Here is a 25080-nt window from a genome sequence, read left to right on the forward strand (position 1 = left end):
ACAAAATAAATCTGAAGGATAATATTTGTCTTGAAGTACAAAATAAATCTGAAGGACAATCTTGTCATTGTAATGCTTGGAATTTGCTATCTAGATCCAGCCACGACTTTCAAAAGCTACTCTGCTAGTAGGAGGTAGCAGGTACCTCGTGCACAAACTAGACCATATACCACGGTTATTGAGGGAAAAGGATGGTTTCGTATGGATTTCTTTGGTATGAATTTGATGTTTGGTGTTATATATCTTGCTACTTTCTGCACTGACATGCAAATGGCAATACGGAGGGGGATGAAGAGCGTATCCAGAAGAATAGAATCAGTAAACTCCCGAGATAATGTGATATCAAGAAGCTGAGAACAATCTTCCAACCATCAATGATATTATTTCTTTATCCTCTTTCTTAGTTTAACTCAATCAATGATAGTATGGCAAAGTATAATTAGTCTCAAATTCGAATTAAATAAAGAGAAAATAGCAGAATTTTGTGCTTTGCCAAGTAACTCCTATTTTCTCATGTCAAGCATCACTTGCAAAAAATTGAGATCCATTGAATTAGGGCAGGACCTAGAGTGTTGTCTACAAGTTCACGTGAACGTCGTAGTTTTTAACCAAATCTTGTATGTGTGTAAGAAATTTACTAAAATATATCTACTAATAGTAAACTCAATTACTGTTGTATATTAACTTGAGGCCATCGTAAGAACCTATAAACTTCCGACCTCTGCATTTGCATGGTGGTCAGTAAACATGTACATAAGCTTCTTCAGTTAAATGGCTTTTCCAATCATCAATGAAGGCAAGCTGGACAATTGAAGGAAGTACACCTTACAATCAATGTAGTGTATAAATCATGCAATTGCAGAATCCCCTGAAACATCGAGTCTTTGAATGCAAATTACAGCTAAAGCAATTAGGTCGTCACGTCTGCCTGGGCATCAAGCTTTGGTGTTGGGGAAAAAAGAGTATAAACCTTGCAGAGGTTGGGGTTTGATAGAGATCAACTGATCATGTATATGGGAAGGAAATCAGCACAGCAAATATTTGTAAAGTAAATGTAATTGTGTCTCTTCTGAAGAGGAGAATGTAAACTCAATATTCTTAAATTCAAGAAAACAGAATATATCGAAGCAATCTCCTCTGATAATTCCACGAGTGAGTCTGGGGAGGGTAGAGTGTATGCAAACCTTACCCGTACATGAGGTAGGTAGAGAGGTTGTTTCCGAAAGGACCCTCGGCTCAAGTGCAACAAATCAAAATAGTTAAGAAAACGAAAATATGACAGGAGAAAACAGGTCAATTAATATGCAAAGCAGTATGGTGTCCAGAAAAAGAACAGTAACAACAGAGAGAGAATGCGGTAACTGGAACATAAAAGACGACAGGTGGTAATGAAGCAATAGTCATTTATAGTAATACCCCAGAGGAGCGCGTGGAGCATCTACATAAAATCTTCCATTCCTTTACTTCAACTAATCATAGAATAAATGATTAGAATTACTAATGTTCCTTCCAGTTAAACAAAAGCATTTTATCTATCCTAATCCAACAGATTTGGCTCTATAGATCATACAAAGAAGAGCCTGCTGCTAAGATCAGATGTTTTTTTCAAACTTCTCCTCACAAAATGATCCATGCATATTTGCACTTCAATACGGAGGGATTAACATAGCGAAGGAGACTAAAAAAAAGCTATCAAAGGGATGTGGCCAGGCTGGGAATATCCTTCTTTCATACCCAAGAGTAGCCCTATTTCTACAACAACATACTCAATGTAATTCCACAAGTGGAATCTGGGGAGGGTAGAGTGTACGCAGACCTTACCCCTATTTGGGAGATAGACTGTTTCCGATAGAGTAGCCCTATTTCTAATAAGAGCAATTCAAGCATTAATTAGTACAACCTTAGATCTCAGGGCTTTGTTTTGCTATTGTAAACTTCACCATCTGACTTTATTTGACCTTCTTACATATCTGCGCAATGCAGTCCCCTTTACTACTTTCACTCGAAATAAGAAATTTACTTAAGAATTCAAAATGACATAAAGGTAATACCAATCTACACATCTCATCTTTATGAGTCATGTTTTTGAAAAACAGCCCCACGTCTACAACAACAACATACCCAATGTAATCTCACAAGTGGAGTCTGGGGAGGTAGAGTGTACACAGACCTTACTCCTATCTTGGGAGGTAGAGAGGTTGTTTCCGTAGACCCTCGGCAAACTGTCTACACATTCTAATTATTTATGTAAAAACCTCAGTTTTTTTCTTGGTTCTCACTGAAAACAAAGTCTTATTCATGGGACAGAGGAGAGCAACAAACAGAACTCTTAGAGCCACGATTTAGAGGCTCCTCATCACCAAATAGCAGGTGGTTCGTCAGGCATAACTCCCTGAACTATTGTTTATCTTATTCAATTGTTGATAGCTAACAACACTTATGACTCTCTCTTCTCAAAAGATTCAAGGATCATGTTGTGAGAGTCAATAAGTCCATTTATTACCAATTCACAAAACCATCTTTTTTTGGTCAAGAGTCAAGACAGAGATGTATTTCTACCTTGGGTCAGGAGACAAGTTAGAATTTACATCTTCCTGACAAACCCCATCTTCATATAGGACATTAGGTTACTAGGTTGAATATCCTTTGGTTCAGTGTCGAATTGCAAGGTTGACTGCTTCAACTTCATTAAATCATTGTACATCTCACTTAGTAAGTTAAAACTTCACGTGTTTCAGAGTTCACCAGAGAGCTTCAGCTTCCTATTAGTTAGTTGAGCACAGTATGCTAGATGTCTTAATGCAACCAAAAAAAGTAATGGCTTCCTATTTGCACAAGTTGTCATTCCAGTACCACATACCCATAACATATTCTTCAGCGATGATCTTGTTGCCACAAACATGTGCCACCTAGGGATGCCGCAATCTAGAGATGAGATCCACCATCTTTCACGAGCTTCTTGGATGACGATTGTGGTGATCCTGTAGCCTACAACATAAAACTACTGAACATATATCGTGTGAAGTATGAACTAGTTCTCGGGTTTTGTTTAAGATAGAGAAATGGTATAATTACACAAGTAGAACTACCTACAAGGCAGAAATCCCTATTCATGATTTTAAAAACAGTTACAATCTTACTAACAAATTCCATTCTAGTTATGAGAAAAACAGATATACATGGCAATCTTTGGAAACGTTAAATTACATGATCATTAAGGAAAAAAAGTAAAGGTCAAAGACAAACAAGTTAAGAGGTTACATCTCCCTTTCCATTCTTATCTTCTGCCTTCCTGATGAAATGTGCTGCTGCATAAACATGTTCCCTTTCTATTTACTGTACAATTTCTACAGAAAATTCACAGGGGACTGTTAAACAAACTTCTTTAAGCTGGAGAAAGAGCCATCACTTCCATAATGAAAACTATTTAACCTCCCAACATACCGTGTTTTCTTTGGTGAGCACCAAACAAATCCAGTTTACCAGATAATAATGCACTGAACAGACGAAGAAAGATCCATTTATTTGGCATCAATTCTGTTTGTGAGCACCACAAGTTACCTCATACAAAACCTGCAAGGACAAAATACATCTGCCAAAAATAAATGAGAAAACTAGAGCAAAAAATTCAGTTAATCATAGTACTGTTAATGGACAGCTAACTAAAAACCATGAGATACCCTTAAAACTCTGATGGTTGATAATACTTATAAGCAAAGCACGGCATTGACATATGTCTACAACAATTCCAAGGTACAAGAGTTCTTCCTCAAAAAAAAAAAACGAACCACTGCAAGGTACAAGAGTAGGCATTTGGATTATTACAACCTTCTCTATATTCACAAAAGCTGGATGCTATTGAGGAAATCAATGGCTCATACAGTAGATTAGGGGGTTAAATTGATTCACATAGAAAAATGTAGAGGGCCGTTGGCGGTTGAATAATTAACAGTTGGATTAACCAATTTGTGCCAACATCGGCAGATTTATACATTGCTCCAAAGTGAAAGTACAGATATGTCAACTTTGTCAACTGAAATGTATTTTCAGAAGAATAAATTGATCTTTACTGGATTCTGTACATCTCCACCGATGGAAAAGAATTTACAGGCAACTGTTATTGATTCCCATAAAGATAGAAAATGATGATGCTGGCTGGTAATTGGTGGATAAATATCACCCCTCTCTGTCAATGTTATTATCACCAGACGGCATCTTTCTTGTTTCGGAGAGTGACAGTCGCCTGGGCTTCGTTGAAACTGCTTCAACAAGCCCTTCTGAAGTCATGTTCAATGCACTGGTTCCTGATGATGAACCCAATAGACGCTGAACAGTAGGAGCATCAGTAGTTGATGATGATGCGATACTATAAGTGAAAACTGTCATTGGGTGATCAAACTTGCAACTTGGGCCAAATTTACAGATCCCATATCTGGAATAGAAAATACACAATGGTTCTCCCTGCAAAACAAATCCAACAAAAGAAATATTTTCAGCTCGTCAAGTTTCCACAAAGGTTTTGGAGGGAAAAGCAGGACAAAGTAATTAGTCTTTAGCCCATTTTAACTTATTTTTCCCCTACATCTCTACTTCTCTTCCTTTATTTTTCTTCCAAATATGTTCCAGGACTGTAGCAGTCATGCAGATTATGAAACTCTTGTCAATAACATAACTCCATCAACATGATACACCTAAGTTCAGTAAGGTGGTGTTGGATTTCGTTTGAATTTGAAGGAATCAGCAGTTTTGTGAGTGTCAAAAGAATTGTTTTCCAAGAATAGTTTTTTTGCTCTTCTGTTTCCTCTTTGCTTTCTGTAGATAAAAATATCTCCTGTTCGGTTTAGAAAACAATCGAATCTTCAGCCAGAAAAGCATACTAAGACTTCGAAAAAACGAAGGATTTCTATGCCACTATTGATAGTATAACACCTGCTAATCCCAAAACTTAGTATGCAGATGTTCTGTTTCGTCATTGGTAATATCCTTGAGCCTGACGAAATTTTTTTCACATAATGACTCGCTAGAACCCGAAACAATTAGTAGCTTAGTCAAAAACTAGTCTTAACATGGATTCCAACAAATCTACAGGTCCCCACAGATTTGAAGTCCTAATCAACAAAAGTTTTTTTTTTCCTTCATTTTTGAAGAACACTTTTTCACATGGACTACAAGTCCATCTTCCAAGTAGAAAAATAATGAAGACACCATCTCTTTGAACCCATGGAACCTGTAATGTCAACTAATCAACTAGGAGCACTTTATTCGCAGTGGGAACGAAAAATACAATAACAGAATTGGGAGAGGACCAACTTGCCACATTTAATTACCAAGCACATCAAGCATGAGAAACAAATACACTAACACTGACACAACAAGTGTGGAAGCATCAAACAGCAAACTCATCATTAGACTGATGCCAAAATGAACTAGCAAATAACAAGAAGTTCTACTCACAGGGCGTAAAGGAAGTCCAATGGGACTTAGCAGACAATCAGGAGGAGGAATCAGCCTTTCCCTTGGATGATGGAATCTACAAACAGCACCAAACTTGCAGTCTCCGGTCTTCATGTAAAACTGGCATTCAGGCTGTCCAGGCCGTTCAGGGAAGACATTCTCCCCTTGCAATGCATAGTACCCCATAGGACCAGAAGCTTGACGATATGGGGAAGTGACTCCTTGGGATCCCATAGTTGCTGGATCACTGGATCGTGAAGTTCCATAGACCTGGTTATTTCCAGCTGTCTGTTGCTGTCCCTCAGGAGAAGAAACTGAGCCCATCTGACCCTGATAAAGATATTACCTTCATGTAAATTGAGTTTGTATGCACGTAAAACAAAACCTAAAGTAGATATGGAACAGCTCACAAGCTAGTGCAATACAAGAGTATTCAAAACACTTTGAGCATAAAAGGCTGCAATATCTTGCTTAAATACTCCCTTATAAAGGGTAAAGAGTTTAAGTTCATTTATGAATACTCCTACTGGGGACTAAGGTCAAGTTCAAACTCAGCCAGCTCCCAATTGCAGACCACTTCTTTCCCATCAAATAAATGATGATTATTCAGAAACCATGTTCTCACAATTTCATGCTAAACATATTTCCATCTGGATATCAGCCACAATAAGAATTTAATACCATATGACTAGAGTGGTCTGTTGCTTCATCTTTAGGAAGTATGAAGGCAGTGAATACGCTCCTTGAAACTAGTTCACAAACTTTTCTCGCCTCCTTCACAATTGAGGGAGTAATATCTTAATATCCCACAGAAAATTATTCACTCAAATAGCATAGGAAGAAGGCGACTTCACTATCTAGTAACAGTGGCATCCTCGAAGAGCAACAGATGAGAACTACATCTTGGGAGTAATAATTACCAAGATATTGTTCCAAGGAATATCTCTATTACTAAACTGAAGTGGAATTGGTTTTCTATGTTGTAGTGTGATGATTCTCGAATATATTCAAGTTGAGAACAGAACCTTCAAATTTAGAAAGGAATCTCTGCATACACAAGCTGGGAGGTTAAAGGATAGAATTCTTTTATTCATCCGTCAATTACTTTAAATATTCTAGAAAAGTTATAAAATCCACAAATATGAATATAGGTAAGGGGTTATAAAATCATAGCCAAAAACAGTTTGAACCTTCTGGATCAACAAGTAAATTTGGAACCCAAGTTATAAGAATTATCTGGATGCAGCAAATTCTGGTTTTGAGAATTACAACCAAGTACAAAGTTAACTCGTACATAACAAGGAATTGCAATTTGCAAGGTATCATGCGGAAGCTTACACCGTATGCAAATCCTGGAACTGATACTACTCCCTGAGGCACTATTAATGGAGTGTAACCTGAAGGACCTTGCCAGCGTGCACCAGGGATAAAAGAACCTCTTGACAAGGGATAGGACAGCTGACCAGGAGTTGTTGCAGAAGGAACGGGAGGATAAACAGGGGAACCACGTAAGGAGACCATCATGTTAGAAGGTTGGGGATGGTGAAATTTACAGGTACTTCCAAACTTGCACTGTCCAGTTCTCATGTAATAAGCACATTCAGACTCATTCTGTAGGCAGAAAAAAAAGGCATTATGTATAACCGCACAGCACAAACATGTCTCAAGGAGTCCCGATCAACCATTTCCACAATCATAACACACCTAGCAAAATCCAATGAAGCAATACATGTATCCATGAATTTCAAACAAAATGCCAAGACAATAAATTCATTTATTAGCTTTCTCTTCTATATTAAACACAAGTATGGCTCCCTTCAATCATTACAATCGATCTTATATAACTTTTAGCAGAAAGCATGTGGAATAAAAGAAATTGAAAGTGCCCTGTTCAAAAATATGGCAACTGAAAAGAAAAATGCAGGTTAAGATTCATTAGAGTCATCGTGAATGCAGACTTTTTTGCATGCATTAGAAAACAGATTATTAAATTCAACAAATAGTTCTGGTAATGAAGTCAAACCGGGCGAAGTGGATAGCCCAAGACATTTAGGGTAACTCTTCCAGCAATCCCAGCCTTGTCTTTAGGATGGTGAAATTTGCAAGTGGCTCCAAATTTGCAAGTTCCCGTCTTCAAGTAGTACTGCGAAATTGCTAAAATCATTCAGTCCATGAGCTAAATATGTTAAATTAGAGGAGACAAATGAAAAGCTACCACAGGAAATCTCACGCAGAGTACGACTTGAAGAGTCAAATAGATTGAATTTAAGAAAGATGATTATATTAAATGTTAAATGCCTGAGTCTAACACTAAAAACTAGTCATTAATGGTTAATAAACATTCAAAGCAACATTTTGAGTCTTCTGCATGTGAGTCTAATGCTCTGATTCACTTAAGATCCAAGAATGAGAGAACTGTTGAACCATTAAAGAGCATCATAGATAAACACTCCAGATAGAACAGTCTCTTCTATTTAGAGATCATTTTGACAACTAAACCAAACAAAAAATCCAGATTCATCTATCACTTGTTCACTGAAGACTTGCAACAAAGATATGCTTATACAATATTATATCTTTTGATGAATTGTGTGAACTCCTCATCTAAAAGTTTAAGTGGTCAGCGAGGGAACAATTATGTTTATTTCTTTTATGTCTAAATAGGCCCCTCGGGTCAGACACGTGAAAATATTTTGTTGCTAGGTGGTGTTGATATTAAAGGACCTCTGCTTGCTATGATACCATCTTAAATTGAGTGAACCGCCTCACCTAATAGCCTGTGTTGTTAGATAGAGAACATCTTTGTTTAGAGATTAAAGTCGCATCATAGAAGGAGTATGTAATATTCTTTTATGCAACCCAAGATCTAGTCACGCAGGGAAATAGTGATCTGAAAAAGTAAAACTGAGAATAGTACAGAATCTAGCAATAACATTCAAAGAAAATCACATACTGAGGTAACATACCTTTTTTAAGCACCAAACATTGGTCTTGGGACAACTAAATTTATTAACCAACAACTACACCTTAATCCCAAGCAAGTTGGGATTCGCTACCTGAATCCTCACTAACCATGATGCTTCAATTAAATTCAAAACTAGATTTATCAACCAGAAAATGAAAAATTACAAGATGAATATTTCCAGTATTTAGCAAATGATATATACAGAAAACAGCATAGATTTATCAAACCAAATATTTGATACCCGATTAAGAAATAATTCATTATTTACCTGAATTGAATTTAATTGTTGAGTATGGGGAATCAAATTTAGTCGCGGAGTTTATTTCGTACTCTTGTCATTTCCAAATCATTTAGAAAAGCCAGTTTATTTCCAGGACTTACTGTGATGCAGAAACAGACCACAAATCTATGAATGTTATATTTTAGCTTTTTTTCTATGCTTTGATAAGAGATTGGTACTTTGTTTTACCATGAATGTTCTTGTTCAAGCAGTGCACCTCCTTTCTAGACCCTTAGAAAATTCTCAGCATATAATATTACTTCTAACTGTTCTATCTTAACAACTACCATTATTTTCTTTTCCCCATAAGTACAGACTTGTCTATAATTACTTCGTTACAGCAAAACAGAATAAAATGGAACTTCTTTTTTTATAGGGTAAAATAGATCTATTTCACAGGCCTGCTACAAAATTATGTTAACATTGACCTTCTTATCCTCTGTTCCCTTTGGACAGCCCGAATCATTTGCATCGTCCGTTACAAAAAAGATAAGATGGAAATGCCCAGTCAAACAGTAACATAAAGGCTAAGTAAAGTTGGGGGCTGAATTAAATAAAGCTAATGAAGTTGGTCAAGTTTTGCTTTTGAATAGATAGAGGTACTCTTGGGTTTTGTGAATATTTTAAGCACATCTAGATCTTGATCAACTAGATTCAATCCAAAAGCAATTACCGGACATAACTATGTGCCTATGCATCATAAAAGTTTTCAGTTCAATTTGATAATGATCTTTGGTTCTTAGTGATCAGCTTTTCAAATTACGACATGTCACATATTGTGAAAAGGGTTGAAACAAAAGGGACTAGTTAAGATCTATAGCAAAACCAGAAAAAAGGGAGCAAATATGCCACGAGCCCACGACTGAATGTTGCATGTTATGACAAACTTCCAGCAAGTTACTTAACCATCAAGTAACAATGAATAAACTAAAAGAATTCTTTTTCAATTTATTGTTTTGAGAAGTAGCTAAAGAATTATTTTTCAACGTGTATATCTAAAGATTCTGATGAGTGATGAATAGCAAATAATGAAAATGCACAAACTTAAGCTAGGCTTCATTTACCATAATTTGAGTAAAAGAATGGCCAAACACACAAAGTTAACAACATTTTATCTTGAATAAAAGGAAAAGACACTAGACAGGACATAGAGGGAAGCCCGAAGGTATTTCAAGAAGAGGAAGAAAAAAAGCTAATATACCAAACCATAATTACTAGTTCAAGCTAGAGAGAGAAGAGACATCATTTAAAGCCAAACAGTGGTAGATCTTTATTTTAAACCTCCTTTTGTAAATCCAGCCCCTAAGTCCCCAACTAGTTAAGGGTTGAGGCTATTTGTTGTTTCTCCATTTCTATGAATAGGTGCTATTACACTGCTAGTCATTTTCCTGCATGTTCAGTAACAAAAAACATGGACCTGGCACATACCTGGCATTCAGGTTGTCCTAGTCTTTCTGGATACTCTCCTTTCATCCTAGAAGTGGCGATGGCCTACATCAGACACTTTGCATATCATCAGTTCCCAAGATACAAACATAAGAATATACAAGAATTTAATATATAAATATTTTTAGATCCATGTAAACTCAAATTCAATGACAATTATTAAAGTTCTATCAGGAAGACAGCATAAGCATTGTACGTCTAGTAATTATCATGAAGAAATAGAATCCCAACTGAACATGGGAAACGGGGATTCAAATCCCAACTGAGACAAAAAGTTAGGTGATTTCTTTCCGTTTGCCGAAGCCTTGGTAGGTAGAGTTACCCCATACCTGTGTTGGTCGGAGGTAGCAGGTACTTGCCACAAAATGGACCGGATACCACCATTATCACCAACAAAAGAAAAAGATCCCAACTGAATATCTCATATAGCAGTGTATAGAGATGCTTGTTGCAGTACATACAGGGAAGCTTATGTCTGGTATACATAATGTATGTAAACTAAGGAACAAGGATTCAAAACCTATGGCAGAGATTTTTCACACCTTACTTAACCATAGAGTGCAGGTTCGACCTTTGATACTTTTTCCTTATGATACAAGGAAAAGGAGAACCTTCTCTAACCTGCCCATTTTCCAAGTGCTGCACAAATGTGCTTACAAACAATATTACCTTGTCATTCAACATTTTTAGTGAAGGAGAGACAAGAGTCGAAGAGCAGAATTGTTTGTCAGTTCAGCAAAGCCAAATCTTAGAAGCTCATCTATAAACAGTTATTTAAGTTCCAGTAAAAAGAAAAAATGAGTAGTAAATATAAGGGCTCTATGTATAGGGACTTATGATCCTAATTCATGATATTATTAATTATGACACTATCATTGAAATATTTTGTACATTAACCTAGACAAGTAGAAAAAACCACCACCACCAAACAATAAAATCATTAAAGTTTGCATGACTTCTAGGCAGTTTTCTCTAATTCATCTTCCCCTATTAGTAGAATTCAGTGCCTTACCAGTTTCCTATTAGGAGGATGGTTGAACCGGCAAGTTGATCCAAACCTACAGAGACCAGTTCTGATGTAGTAGGAACAATCTGGTTCACCTTCACGGACAGGATAATGTCCCGACTCAATTGATTCCCTTGATCTCAAATTCATTTGCCACAAAGTGTCTGAACCAAGGAGTGAACAATAAGTACTATTATTGATAATTGGGCCAGCTTAAATGATACTAGTACTAATACCAGTTCCATACACTTCTTCCAAATGCTCTGAGTTTCGGACCATGACAACTTATTTTACCAGTATTTAATCCAGTGTTATCAAAGGCGAACAAAAAAGCTCTAAGGTCCATTGGGGCTTTAAGTGTAAAGAGCAAATAAAGTGTGGATTTAATGAAGGAAGGTGAGAATGGAGGAAAAATACAAATATGTATAGACCATGACTAATAATAAGCATGAATATCAAATATATGGACAAAGAAATTGAAAAAGGTTTATGATTTTTAAAGTGAAAAATCAATTGTTTAATATTGCCTATTGGAAAGAAAAAGTTGGTCTTAGAGCCTTGATGACGATACTGAAGAGGCGAAGCGCGTAACATGTTTTGCGCCTTGCTTCAGGGCTTAAGAGCACCTTTGACAATACTGATTTAATCTTGAAAAAAAAACTTAAATGCTCCAACATAAGCTTTTCAATAACATCACATTTACAAGTTAAAAGCTTCTCCTGTTGAGAGCCAACTTGTGCATATCTTGCTTATATAGTATTCCTCTAACAATAAATGTACAATAAAGTTGATGAATACAACCATAAGTACTTTACGTGCATTTCATCGGCATCACAAGTCATGCTACAAATTAAAAATCATGCTTTACAAAAGTTATCAAGAAATAAGAAAAGCACCCAACTTGATCATCAAGGCATCTCACCCTATTTACGAATTCCACTAGAACTCGTCTTCTATTAACCATATCAGACAATTAAACACCTTATAGTCACCAACCAAAACTTCCAATTCACCTACTAAAGGGATCAAAAGTGCACGCTTCAATTAATTGAAGGTCACATATGCTTAGTCTAATATCACAACGACTAAAATCAAAATTTATCAATAACTGAGGAACCAAATGTGCTTTTGACCCAATATCCATGTATCAATGGAAGCAACCAAGAAAAAAGAAAGAGGGGAAAATAGTAAGGATTAAATGCACTAGCATAATGTGAATGTACACAGACAAAGACTTTCCTTTTGATCAATTTTTGTGAAAATGATATGCAAAATATATACTTTTTAATGAAAAGACAAAAAAGATATTAAAAATATATGAAGAGCAAAAAGGGACAATAATATCACATATGCACTCTGACATGCTCAGAGTAATAAAGTATTACTACCATATACACCAAAGCTTGTGCAAAAGATGAAAGCCCAATTACAAAAATTGCATCTTTATCTTCTTCCCTTCTTTAATTACCAACAAAAAGCCAAAAAAGAAAAAAATTGCAAGTCAAATTACAAAGGGTGGAGCCACCACCCGAGTATAAGGTTAGACAGAACTCAATAACTTTAGCTCAAATCTCGTATTTATGCTTTAAAAAAAACTCATTAATTATATACAAATAATCTATTCAAAACCCAATAATCAAAATGAATTATGCTTCACAACCCATGAACTAAAAATTCTATTCTTTTTACATTTTTCACCATAATTCTAGCCGCAATAACAGTCTCTTGTGAACTCCGGCCTTTCCCAGACCCACACGCATAACGAGAGGTTAGTGCACGGAAACAGGTGGACACCCTTTTTTCTTTTAGCTACAGTGATGATCCTCAAACAAAAAAAAAGATAAAAAAAACAGTACCTTGGTCAAGAGACGGTGACAAAGAGGAAGGTCCTTCAGTTACAGACAAGGAAATTCCGGCATCAAAATCCATGATGATGATGATGATGGTTAAGAAGCAAAATAGAAGTATTCTTCTACTACCAACAACCCATCACCGGAATTTCCATTGATTCCGACCAACTTTTTCACTGATCTCAAGAAACAGAAAACAACACCCCTCTTGTGTTTGATGAAATGCAGCAAAGAAAAAAAAAGGCCCAAAACCTGAAAATAGAGAAGGGAAAAAGGGGGGATTCAAGAGAAAATAAAAGAGGGGAAAACAGAGACAGAGAGAAAGAGAAGGAGAAGGAGAAGGAAAAGGAGTTGTTTTTTCCTCTCCACACAAAAAACCAAAAGAGAAGAGAAAGGAGAAGAAAATAAGAAAAAGAGAGAGTGAATATGAACCAATCAAACATTTGGAGAAGGCAAAAACATACAACAACCAATCAAGTTTTTACACAACAAATTTTGCTTTTTCACAAAGTGTTTCTCTTTATTATATACTCACACATTTCCGTTCGTCTCAATTTATATGATATAATTTGAATTTCGAAAATTCAACTTTTTATTTTTATTTATTCATGCAAAGATATTCCCTCGTTTTTTTCATTATGTTTATCTTATTTTACTTTTTAGTTTGTTTCAGAAATAATATTTATTTTTCCTTTTTCGTCACTCTTTAAGGGGCGTTTTGGTGAATTTTTTCACTTTTTCCGAAATTGAATTAGGATAAATACATTTGGGCATAAAATTGAATTTTCAAGAATACGAAAAACACAAAAAGGTATTTTCAATTTTTTTACTTTAAATTACTCAAAAAGAAAATTTATTAAGAACTCCAGTTTGTATTCATGGTTAAACACAACTCTAATTTTCAAATATAATCTTTTTATTTTGAAACAAAAACTACTTTTTTTCAAAATTTTTAATGAAAAATTGTCAAACGTCTATTTAATTTCAATTTCATATATTTAAGACCACAAAATTAAAAGATATTTTGATATATATAATTTAATTTAAGATCAAAAATTCAAAAGTTTTCCTTACTTTCTTAAATTCAGCATCAAGTCAAAACCATACAAATAAATTAAAAAGAAAAGAGTACAATCTTTAAAAATTTTTTAAAAATAATCTATATATTTAGAAACTACATTAAATGTACTGGAAAATAGCAAGAACTAAAAATTTAACGTATTTACAAAGGCATATAAAAAAATCGCAATCGAAAAAGATTTTATTCTACTTTTGAAATATGAATGATGTCGTATAATTTGAGGCGAGGATAATACTTTTTTTTTGAATTTTCACGTGATATCCAAAAAACACTTTAAAAACTAATTAATCTAATTTAACTTTGAAAAATCTAATTTTAGAGTAAATCGCTTTCTATAAAAAAAAAAGGCTTGATAGCCTCTTTAGCACTTGCTTAATGCTATTAGTGTTATAGTTTTTTTATATTATTACTTATTTTAATATTGATGAGGTTTTAAGTTGACTTAACACGTGCTCTCTGTCTTTGTTTTTTTTCTTAATAAAATACTCTCAATATTTTATGTGCTAATACTATTGTAGAATTTTCTTGATTTAAATTATGTGAAATAGAATAATTTTATCAAAAGTGATTTCGAATATCTTTCTCTTTACGAAGATGCATTAAAATTACTCTCTGGGATTAATTGGATTTATTTTCAAAAAATAAAAATTAATTAGTACTTTTTAATTTACTATGAACTAAATTACTTTTTTAACCTTCTACTAATAGAATTTAGTCGGTTCAACTTGCATGAAATGACTTTATGGAAGAAAAAAAAAGTTATATCTATCGACCTTCCTTATTATATATTATTGATTTTGTGAAAGTTATCATATAATTGAAAGAACTGTTACAATTATTTATAAAATTGATCTCTTCTTTTGATTAGTTAGTTTTCTCAATTAAACTAATCAATGCAACACTAAGATTGATAAATAGGAAAGACAAAGAGAAATATATAAAAGTAAAGCGATAGTATTTTTTTTATTTATTTATTTTTAATTTCTTAGTTGGTGTCTGATTTATTTTTGGAGACGACATTCAAATTCAAAATCTCTAATTATTAAGAATATAGAGGTCTTAACCATTCCATGGTAACTTGTATTGATCATGTTTGTTTTCTTCACTTGTTATAAATAATAAATGAATAAATAAAGAATAATAAGAATAAAATAAAAAATGAACGACGTTTACAAGAGGACATTGACATATGCATTAACGAGCAATTAAAAAGTAAAAAATGTGTTATATTGAAGTCTTATTTGAATTATTGAGACTTTGGCTTATTAAATATATATTTTTATTTTAACAAAGAGTATTTATTTAGTCTGAATATATTTAGTTTACTCAAATTCCGTACATAATCAGCAAATTAATAATATATTCAATTGAAATTCACATGAATATGATATTTGGCAACGATTTTAATAACTATCGTCGTATAACTGATCTAATAGGCATTTACTGACATCAACCACCATCAAACACATTTATCGTCAGTTTCTGTTGTACAACCACTTTCTCTATCAGTTTCTACTATACAATTTATTATCACAATTTTTTATGAGTTAGTCATCACCGACGTCTACCCATTCTTGGTCATTTAATTGACATTTAAATGACCTAAAGTTTATAAGGATCGAGTAATAATTGGCTTGAATATGACATTTTCACGTTATAAACTATCTATTTGTGACTTTATTTTGATTTGAAATTTAGTTGATAATGATTTCATTGCTCGAATGCACATTTTATTTGAATGATTGTAGTAGAAATGAAATATTACTAAGATTGTTTGATATAAATACTTCATTCAGACATTTATTTTTATAAGAAGGAGAATTTTAATTTATAGATTTAAATTCGAACTAACTAAAATGATTAATTTGGAATAGAACATAGGTAAATAGATCTAATCAAAACTTATTTGTATTAAAAAAAATTGAATCTGAAAAACAAAAATTCGAATTAAAATTCTCATATCTAATTTAAACTGTCTAATATTTCATCACTGTAAAATGCACATAATCTAATTCAAATAACACTATGCTTTATTTTATTGAAGGTGGAAAAAAGTATAAAACTAAATAAACAACAATAATAATAATAATAATAAAAGTTGACACGATTTGTAGCCTTGTCGGTGAAGTGACCAAGAGGCCGTTTGGATTGGCTTATAAGCTGTTTTTATTTTTTTTTTGAATGTTTGACTGGCCAACTTAAAGTCATTTTGTGCTTAAAATAAGCCACAATAAATAGTTGGTTTATTTGGATGAACTTATTTTAATCAGTTTATAAGTTGAAAATAACTTATAGGTCAAAAAAAAAGTTGACATGCATCTATTTTTTTTATACTTATAAGCAGTTTTCAACTTATAAATTGCTTAAAAATAAGTCAATCCAAACAGGCTACAAATAAGAAAAATGCAAGAAAAGGGAGATGAAATCAACAACTCAAATGAAGTGGATCGTCCATTTTTGATAAAGTGAAATATCATAGATTTAATTTTGAAATACAGATTTATATTGAATTTGATGGACAATATAAATTTAATCCATGATAAATTTATACCATTGAACACAATATAAATTTTAATTTAGATTTAATTATGAGATATTTCACCTTATCCGATACAACTTAAATTATTTCATCAATCTCCAAAATAAAATAAATTAATTTTAAAATTCTCAAAACTATATATCAAGATAATTTAGTCTGTGTATCAAATCATTACAACTAAACAAGCTCTGTTTATCAACATGAGTTGTCATGTAGTGATGAGACTGCTCTATCTTTAATCAAGTTTAGATTCTTCGGGTTGGAAGTAAAGAGTGCCTACCATCTAAGCAACTCCCTCTTGTCATCATATCTTGGATTCAAATTGAGTATGAAAAAATTATATTAGGAGCACGATTCAAATGGATCATACAATCCACCATCCAAATTATGGATTTGTGACTTTATGTAACGACGGAAAATGATAATCTATCTAAACATTGTATTCGTTAAAACAATACAGTACCATACAATATGACACAATATAATACAATACGATACATGGTGAAACAATAGGTAAACCATCTAGATAAAGTGTTAGATTCTTCGGGTTTGAAGTAAGAAGTGTTTACCATCTGAGCAACTCCCTCTTATCATCAGATCTTAGATTCGAATTCTGGGTATGAAAAAATTATATTAGGAGCACGACCCTCAAATGGATCATGCAATCCACTATCCAAATTATGGATGTATGTCATTATGCAACGATGGAGAATGATATAATTTATCTAAACACTGTATTCATTAAAATAATACAATATAACACAATATGATACATTATAAAATAATAAATAAAAACCATCCAAACAAAGTGTTAAATTCATCGGGTTGGAATTAAGGAGTGATTTTGAATTTTAAATATGAAAAAATTATATTAAAAGCATGCCCCTCAAATGAAATATGCATTTTACTATTCAAATTTCGTCGGCATTCCAAGAAACGAACACCAAATTGGGAAACCCCCCAAAAAAAAAAGTTGTTTAATTTTTCACCTTGTTGTAGAGCCACCAAATACATTAAACAAGATCCCACTTGCTAAGGCCCAGCTTTGGGGGGAGATCTTGCTACTCTCTTTGCTTCTCCTTGGTGTCCGCAAGATCTCCTCTTCTTCTTCTTCTTCTCTCTTTCCACCTTTCATCTGTAATAATAAATAAAATTGGAATTTCCGTGTTGATCCCAAATCCCAAATTTCCCCTTTTCAAGATCCATTGACACCCTTTTCATTTCCCTCAATAAAACTCTCCCTTTTGCTCTTTTTCTTGAAGTTTTTTCAAGAACTGGGGTTGCTATTAAATTACCCAGAAAGAAAACCGACATGGGTTTGTTTCTAAACCCCAAATATATATGGATCTTGTTACTTCTCATCACTATCCCTTTGATTTCTGCTCAGGTAGTGTAAAAGTTCATTTTTTTTGCAGTTTTATTTGGGTATGAGTAATGGGTATGCCATGGATTTTGAGTTTTTTGCTTGTCTTGGGTTTATTTAGGAAACTGGGGACGGAACTGAAATTGTTGAGTCAGGTGGACGTTTCAAAGATCTGGGGAGGCGGAGTAAAGTGAGTATACTCTTTTGTCATTTGCAGTTTATTATCTGTTGAGGTTGTGGAAATTTCAAGAATATGTGTAATTTTTGTGCTTAGTAAGGTACATTAATTAGCTTGAGTTGCATTAATATACAGAATTTGTGTAGTTTTTATCCATAGAAAGGTACAAAATTAGCTTGATGTACGTGTGCACGCGTGTGTATTGCCTTGCTGGACGCTACTTATTATAGTGTTATGCTAGACAGAGGTGGATTCAGAATTTGGAGTTAGTAGCTAAGTTCGCCCCCGGTTCTTGAGTAGTATGTCATAGGATTACATAAAGAGTGGGAATATAATTTCTTCTGATTAGTTTTTGTTCATATCTACAGAAGCTTGTGTCAAATTTAACTGAAATAAATTATTTGTTTCTTATCAATGTGAAGAGATATAGTGTGTACAGAACTAAAGGCATGCCCCTATAGAGACCCTATTTACAAAAGTAAAGGTGTTGCAGTGGAATACTAGTTTTGATATACAGTAAACTGTTGAATGGAGCTAAGATGACATGCAAGCACACAGTTTACCAGGTGCTTAGACTGACATGTTATAGGCACCCATCAAAGAGATCCAATTTAGATTGATAAGCTTTGTCTCAGTAATAGTACCAGTAATCCACGATTCAGTTGTCTGTGTATCATCGAGTCAGGTGAATTGGTTGTAATATTTTTCTTCAAAACGAAATGTGCGAGAGATCAATTAATTGAATAATCTTCTGCACTTCTCTCAAGAGATACAATTGACTATCTGAATAGGCTGAAGGAGAGTGAAGAGGCGACTACTTATTTGCCTGATCGTTGTGTCCTAACTAGTAAAATCCGAATGTTGGAGGAACATGTAAAGCCTTGGGGCTGTAAATAGCAGGATCAAGTTCATCAAAGATTTGGCTTTGTAATTATACTATTAATCTTTCGTAGAAAAGGTTTCTGAGAGCAAGATGCTGAATAAGATCAAATATCCAAATGGAGCTATAATTAAATAATGTCTCCTAGCCCCTTTGAGATCATCCAAGGTGCTGCTAGTGCTTTTTCCAGATGTCACTGATATTTCCCGAGTAAAAAGAATAGTATTTCATCATATCACCTTAAGAGTTGTTCAAATAAAAATATAACTAGTACAGCCAAGTGGTAGAAGTCCTCCACTTCCAACCACGAGCTTAGGGGTTCAGGTCACCAAGGGAGCAATTTGGGTAAGGTCACCAAGGGAGCAAATTGGCTAAGGGTTACTGGGCTTACGGTTGGGAAGGCGAGTAGGTCGAGTTTGCAATATTGGGGAAAAAGAGAAAACTTGAAAAGTTACGTCAATATAGCCTAGGAATTATATGATTGAATTGATGCCTTGGTATAACTATGCTGATAATTGATGTGTAGTGTGATTGAAGGGACTGCAAAGAAGAATTAGTCCCCCCCCCCTGTTATGCGAGGTGTGAAAACCAATGGGTTACCAATAATTCTATGTCAAATATAATGTAACACTATTTGAGAACGTGAGGTGTTAATTTGACTTGTGTGTTATATAAGTAGTAATTTATAAGAGTATTAAAATAGTAAGTGGGAAGTTTACTTTATTGAAATATCATATCAAGTTTAAACTTGTTTCTTCAAATGAATTTTGATTTTAAGACGTGTAAAAGGCATATAAGATAGTAATATAAAATAATTGAATGGTGTCACACATTTTGGTATTTCTCCAACTAATAGGAACTTCTTGTTTGAATGGGGACGAGGGAAATAATACTTATCCCGTAGCTTAAATGCCCTTGCTTGGCATGTCTACCACATGGATTCTTATTCAGTTTTTGAGTTTGCATTTATTTACTGCACAGATCATAGTCGAGAAACTTAAGACTGGTGTTGTGAGGGGTGACGATCCAGATTCTTTTGATGTTGGTCTGGACGTGGACTCTAATCTTGGCACTCTTGATGCCTTATTTGCTAGTTTGTCGATGATCCTTGTCAGCGAGGTCAGTAACTTCTGCCACCAAATTCTTTTACTACTGCTGTTTTTCCTTGCAGTGAATTTCTGGTTAGTTCTGCTCTTCTTCACGACAGAAGTTGTATGCCAATTTGTGATTTTCTGTTCTAAATGATATTAGTAATGATGACAATGGGGTTATCTGTTGAGAATGTTTTAACTTAAACACACATGGTTGCTGACTTTTAAATGAACACCTCTGTTTCTCAAACCAAACTGCAGTTTGGCGATGAACTATTCATTTTGGCAGTACCCTCCTCAAGATACTGCCTTTTCCACGTTTAATAAGTGTTTTATGGATGGTTGTGCTGCTAGATTGGTGATGAGACATTTATAATAGCAGCTCTGATGGCTATGCGTCACCCCAAATCAATTGTTTTATCTGGTGCGCTCAGCGCCTTGTTTGTTATGACTGTAAGTAATTGAATTTCCTTCCATACTTTGCTAGTTCACACATGCAGCATTTCTCTCCCCTCCATTATGTTAAATCATCTCTCTTACATTTACAGTTCTCTCTTAGTATGTGCAAATATGTTAGTGCTAACTCTAGGTCTTCTCTTCATATAACTAGATACTTTCAACCGGGCTTGGTAGGATAGTGCCAAATTTGATATCAAGGAAGCATACAAATAGTGCCGCTACAGGTTGGTGTTTTACAAATTGCTGTTCTGTAATTGTCTCGGTTTACTCAACAATGTGATGCCTTTCTGTTGATTTCACAATTTTTCCAGTGTTCTTATTCCAGTTTCTTGCCAGATTTTCTATCCTTTGTGCTAAGTTGAACTAGTTAAATAGCTACTCGCTCTTTCTATGCACTGTGACATAAATTATGATTTTTCACTGGGTTGCAATACGACTACAATTTTTTCTGTTTTTCCTTCTTGATATGCCTACTTCCCCCTAAGTATTCCTTTGCTTCTTTATATTTCCCCATATTTTCTGGGACAAGGCTGATTCTATCGTTCCCATCCTTATTTCGTTCAATTAGATAGTTACAAAGTTCTATTTTTCGTATTTTTGTGCAGTTCTTTATCTCTTTTTCGGGCTTCGGCTGCTCTATATTGCATGGAGATCATCAGATTCAAAGGCTTCCCAGAAAAAGGAAATAGAGGAAGTATGTTCCCCCTTTCTGTTGTTTAGATGATTTATATTGCTATGTGTTCTTGCTTAAAACTCTGGAGTACTACTTTTGATTTTCTCTTTGTCTAGAGATGTCAGTAAATTTGTCCTCTCAGTGAATATGAAATATCTCAGGTGGAAGAAAAGCTTGAAGCTGGACAAGGGAAAGCAGCTTTCAGACGATTCTTTTCTAGATTCCTTACACCCATATTTTTGGAGGTATGTATGCACATTCATTCAGAGGAATGTTCTGTTACTTCTGAACTTCACTAGTTTGGATCGAATACCTCATGCCAATGCTTCAAATGAAATCATCGAGGGATGGAAATATGAAATACTTTGATGAGGGAATTTTATGCTCTTTTCCTCGTATTTTTTTTGAACGAGTTGTTCAAATAAAAAGCAAGATTCATTGGATTTTTTGTCCAAGTAGCGGAACAGAAATTGTGATCAGAGTTATCAGATTTCGTCTTAATTTCGTGGGGAATAGTATTTTTTCTTCCATCTATTACCCATGATTTTGCTTCCTGCAAATTGTGTCAAAAGTTGTGTTCTGTTGGTATGGCAATATCAGTTTAGGTACTTCATTACAATCCTAGGATCTGTAAAATTAAGCACTCCCTCCGTTTCAATTTGTTCGTCTGGTTTTGACTCGACATGGAGTTTAAAAAAAGTAAAAAAGATTTTTAAATCTTGTGGTCGTAAACTAAAAATATGCAGAATGTACCAAAATGCTCTTTAATCTTGTGGGGTCTTAAACATGCACATGGAATCTTGGAATTAAAGAGAAAGTTACCTACTTCAAAAAAATTAAAAAATCTTGTAATTAAAGAGTTTCCAAAAACGGAATGAGACATTCCTTTTGAAACAGACTCAAAATGGAAACTAAGACAAACAAATCGATACGGGTGGAGTATAAAATAACTAACATGAATGTAAAATGGTCACTATGGGTGCTAGCAATTAAAAAAAACCACTAATGTTATTTGTCGTCTGTGCAGGCCTTTATCTTGACCTTTCTGGCAGAGTGGGGAGACCGTAGTCAGATAGCAACAATTGCTGTAAGATATTCTTATTCCCTTTTGATTGTGGCTCGTAAAAAGCTAGGTGCTAGTTTTATTATCACGTGCTCGTTAATGTCTTGTTTATCAGAGCTGCAGTTTAACCTCTGACTGATTTGCGAAGTTGATCCTTGCCTTCCCTTAAAACCTTAATGATGTTCAAGTGACGGGACATTAATGAACTAGTGCATAATGTTAGGACACCAATGAAAATCCCGGTGTATTTTAAAATGAAAGTAAAGAAGATCAACCATTGGAGAAGAGTGGAGGGGCGGGTTCATTATCCAACGAGATTAACTAATAAGTAGAATGTGTAGCATTATCACCGACAGGGTGCAAGAATATAGCTAGGCAGAAACATGCAGTGCTTATTAGCTTCACGTGTGCCATTAACGTTCAAGGATGTCTTTAATTGATTATGATCTTCGTTCTGTAGCTAGCTACACACAAAAATGCAATCGGAGTTGCTATTGGGGCAACAATAGGACACACTATATGTACTTCAGTGGCAGTGGTAGGTGGAAGCATGCTTGCATCCAAGATCTCACAGCGAACAGTTGCTACAATCGGAGGCCTTCTTTTCCTCGGGTTTTCCTTGTCATCGTATTTCTATCCACCTCTATAATTTTGACTTCATTCAATCTAATTCTTCAGGAATCGCGTTGCTCCAATCTTTTCTTGGTTATTTCAATAGTAGGCCTAAGAGGAAAAGGAATTATTTGTACTACATTAGTTCAACCTTAATTTTTTTTGTGTGTAAATGCAAGCATATTGAACATATTTTACATGAATCAGAAAAATTTGGCAGTTATTTGGTACCCTTATTGAGGCTTTGACTAATCTAGATTCGCGTCGTGTATCGCCTATTTAAGGGCAAAGTGCTTCCTATATGAGATCTCTGATTAAGGGTTGACGGATTCTACTCATCTCATTACCACCATTATGGGTGCTCATCACTAATGTGAATGTTTGGTAGTGATATTAAGCTTTGCATTATTAATATCTGCATAACATTCTCGAGAATCTGTCTTATTTTTTATGAGATAAAATGTGAATTATTAGCAAGTTACTATCCACATTTTTTTTGGGTCGTTAATTAATCGTTTCGTATTTACTCTTGCCAATAATTAAGTTCTAGCGTGAAATGAATGGACTCCACATATTTATATTCACCAAGAAAAAAAAAGGGGTTCAAATTTTCCTAACAACAGTAATATTAGAAACATTAATCAATTTTGGATAATATATCAGAGCTAATTAACCTTTTTCTCTTAATTGAATAAATAATGTAATATTATCTCCACTTATCAATATGTTTAAATTTGAATATTTTTTTTTGCCGTTGTTGTTTTAATGATGCTCACCTTCCTCCAAAAAGATACCTAATTAATTGGTATTTTCTTTATTCTAATGATTATTTTCACACTATATTTTGACTGACACAAGTAGTTAGGTCTTCTATCTTTGTTTCATTATTAATAAGAAAAAAAAAGAAAAAGACAAAACATAAAGCATTTAATGTAAATTGCAACAACAACAAAAAAAAGATTTCTTTTACTCCCTCTTTTTTTTTTGTTGTAACTAACAGATTGTTTGAATCACCAAAGAGTTAATCCAGCTTATATCAAGTACCCATTTACTGACCTTTCAGAGCGGCTCAGATGGTTTGGTTTGGAATTTTCATAATAGAGATCTCATCAAGTTTGAAATTCCTTGCCAACGATAATAGTAGATTGACGTTCTGAGTCGAGCTTGTCGTACAGGCTTACCTAGTACTGGAGCGGAGTTTACCCTATACACGCCCAAAATATAGTAGCTGCAGATTTTCTTGTCATAAAAAAATAATAATTAAGTCCCGATTTACTTAATCTATCTATAATCAGTAGTCTGTCTTGCAAAATTAGTCATAAAGTAATTAAGACAACCTTTGGTCTAGCAAACATTTGTAACATTAAGGCACTTCCATTAAACACTCACTTTCTACTTGCCCTCACTATTTAATTCTACCTATATGCAATTAATGGATAATGTAGCCATTTTGTTAGGTTTGTTATTTTTTCAGTCCCCATAAATGTATATGCACTATGCCTAAACTTGGGTAAATGTCCAAATCAAATTAAGCACACACAATTAGGATTTTTTTTTTACAAGGACCATGACCTTTAGGAATGTTATGTTTTTTCATAAAAAAATTTGATTTTGTATCTTCTTTTTTTAAAAAGATTTTTTATCTGATTTGTTCGGTATTTGAATTGGTACTTTGATTAATCTAAATTCGCGCAGAGTAAGATCTATTTAAATAGGGGTGGAGCTGATCGCTCTCTATCAGAATTTGTTTTAAGTTCCTCTAAAGATATTTAAATATGATAATTCATAATATATGAAATTAGAAATATGAAAAAATAATACAAGTAACATTTTACTTGATAATATATAATCATTACATTATGAGTGGATATGAAATCAATCCATACATGAATAATTCAATGCAAGACATGATTTGGACACTAATTTAGTTACACTAATATGCTTGTAATACACTCCATAAAGGTGGAGTCCAATTTAAGTATATGAAGAAGAAAAAAAAACAATATTCTACTAGAAATGAAATGAAAGAAAAGGAAAAGAGAACTTATAAGTGTCATTGGACTGATCATCACTACTGTTTGGTATGATCTTTCCAACCAAAACAAATGGTGACTTCTCCTCTAAGAGTAGCAAGTAAAAA

General features: G+C 34.0%; 2 protein-coding genes across 3 annotated transcripts; one reads left to right on the plus strand and one right to left on the minus strand.

The window, feature by feature from the left end:
• Positions 1–3930: 3930 nt before the first annotated feature.
• Positions 3931–13391, minus strand: LOC129898714 (zinc finger CCCH domain-containing protein ZFN-like). 2 transcript variants are annotated; one of them, XM_055973363.1, is made up of 7 exons: positions 13008–13391; positions 11158–11315; positions 10128–10190; positions 7478–7597; positions 6793–7065; positions 5455–5784; positions 3931–4461 (listed from the first exon to the last, which is right to left on the minus strand). In XM_055973363.1, the coding sequence occupies exons 1-7, from the start codon at positions 13078–13080 to the stop codon at positions 4177–4179; spliced, it is 1302 nt and encodes a 433-aa protein (XP_055829338.1). In that variant the 5' UTR covers positions 13081–13391; the 3' UTR covers positions 3931–4176. The 2 variants fall into 2 exon arrangements, with proteins under 2 accessions (XP_055829338.1, XP_055829346.1); XM_055973371.1 differs by lacking the exon at positions 13008–13391 and having other exon boundaries at positions 10128–10202; positions 11158–11286.
• Positions 13392–17579: 4188 nt separating this feature from the next.
• On the plus strand, positions 17580–23176 carry LOC129898739 (GDT1-like protein 3). The gene is made up of 9 exons (XM_055973393.1): positions 17580–18008; positions 18106–18174; positions 20024–20161; positions 20488–20586; positions 20744–20816; positions 21198–21286; positions 21427–21510; positions 22293–22352; positions 22789–23176. Exons 1-9 carry the CDS (start codon positions 17934–17936, stop codon positions 22975–22977), a joined length of 876 nt encoding a protein of 291 aa, XP_055829368.1. The 5' UTR covers positions 17580–17933; the 3' UTR covers positions 22978–23176.
• The last annotated feature ends 1904 nt before the right edge of the window (positions 23177–25080 follow it).

This window comes from Solanum dulcamara, chromosome 1, assembly GCF_947179165.1.
Source record: "Solanum dulcamara chromosome 1, daSolDulc1.2, whole genome shotgun sequence".
Lineage (NCBI taxonomy): Eukaryota > Viridiplantae > Streptophyta > Magnoliopsida > Solanales > Solanaceae > Solanum > Solanum dulcamara.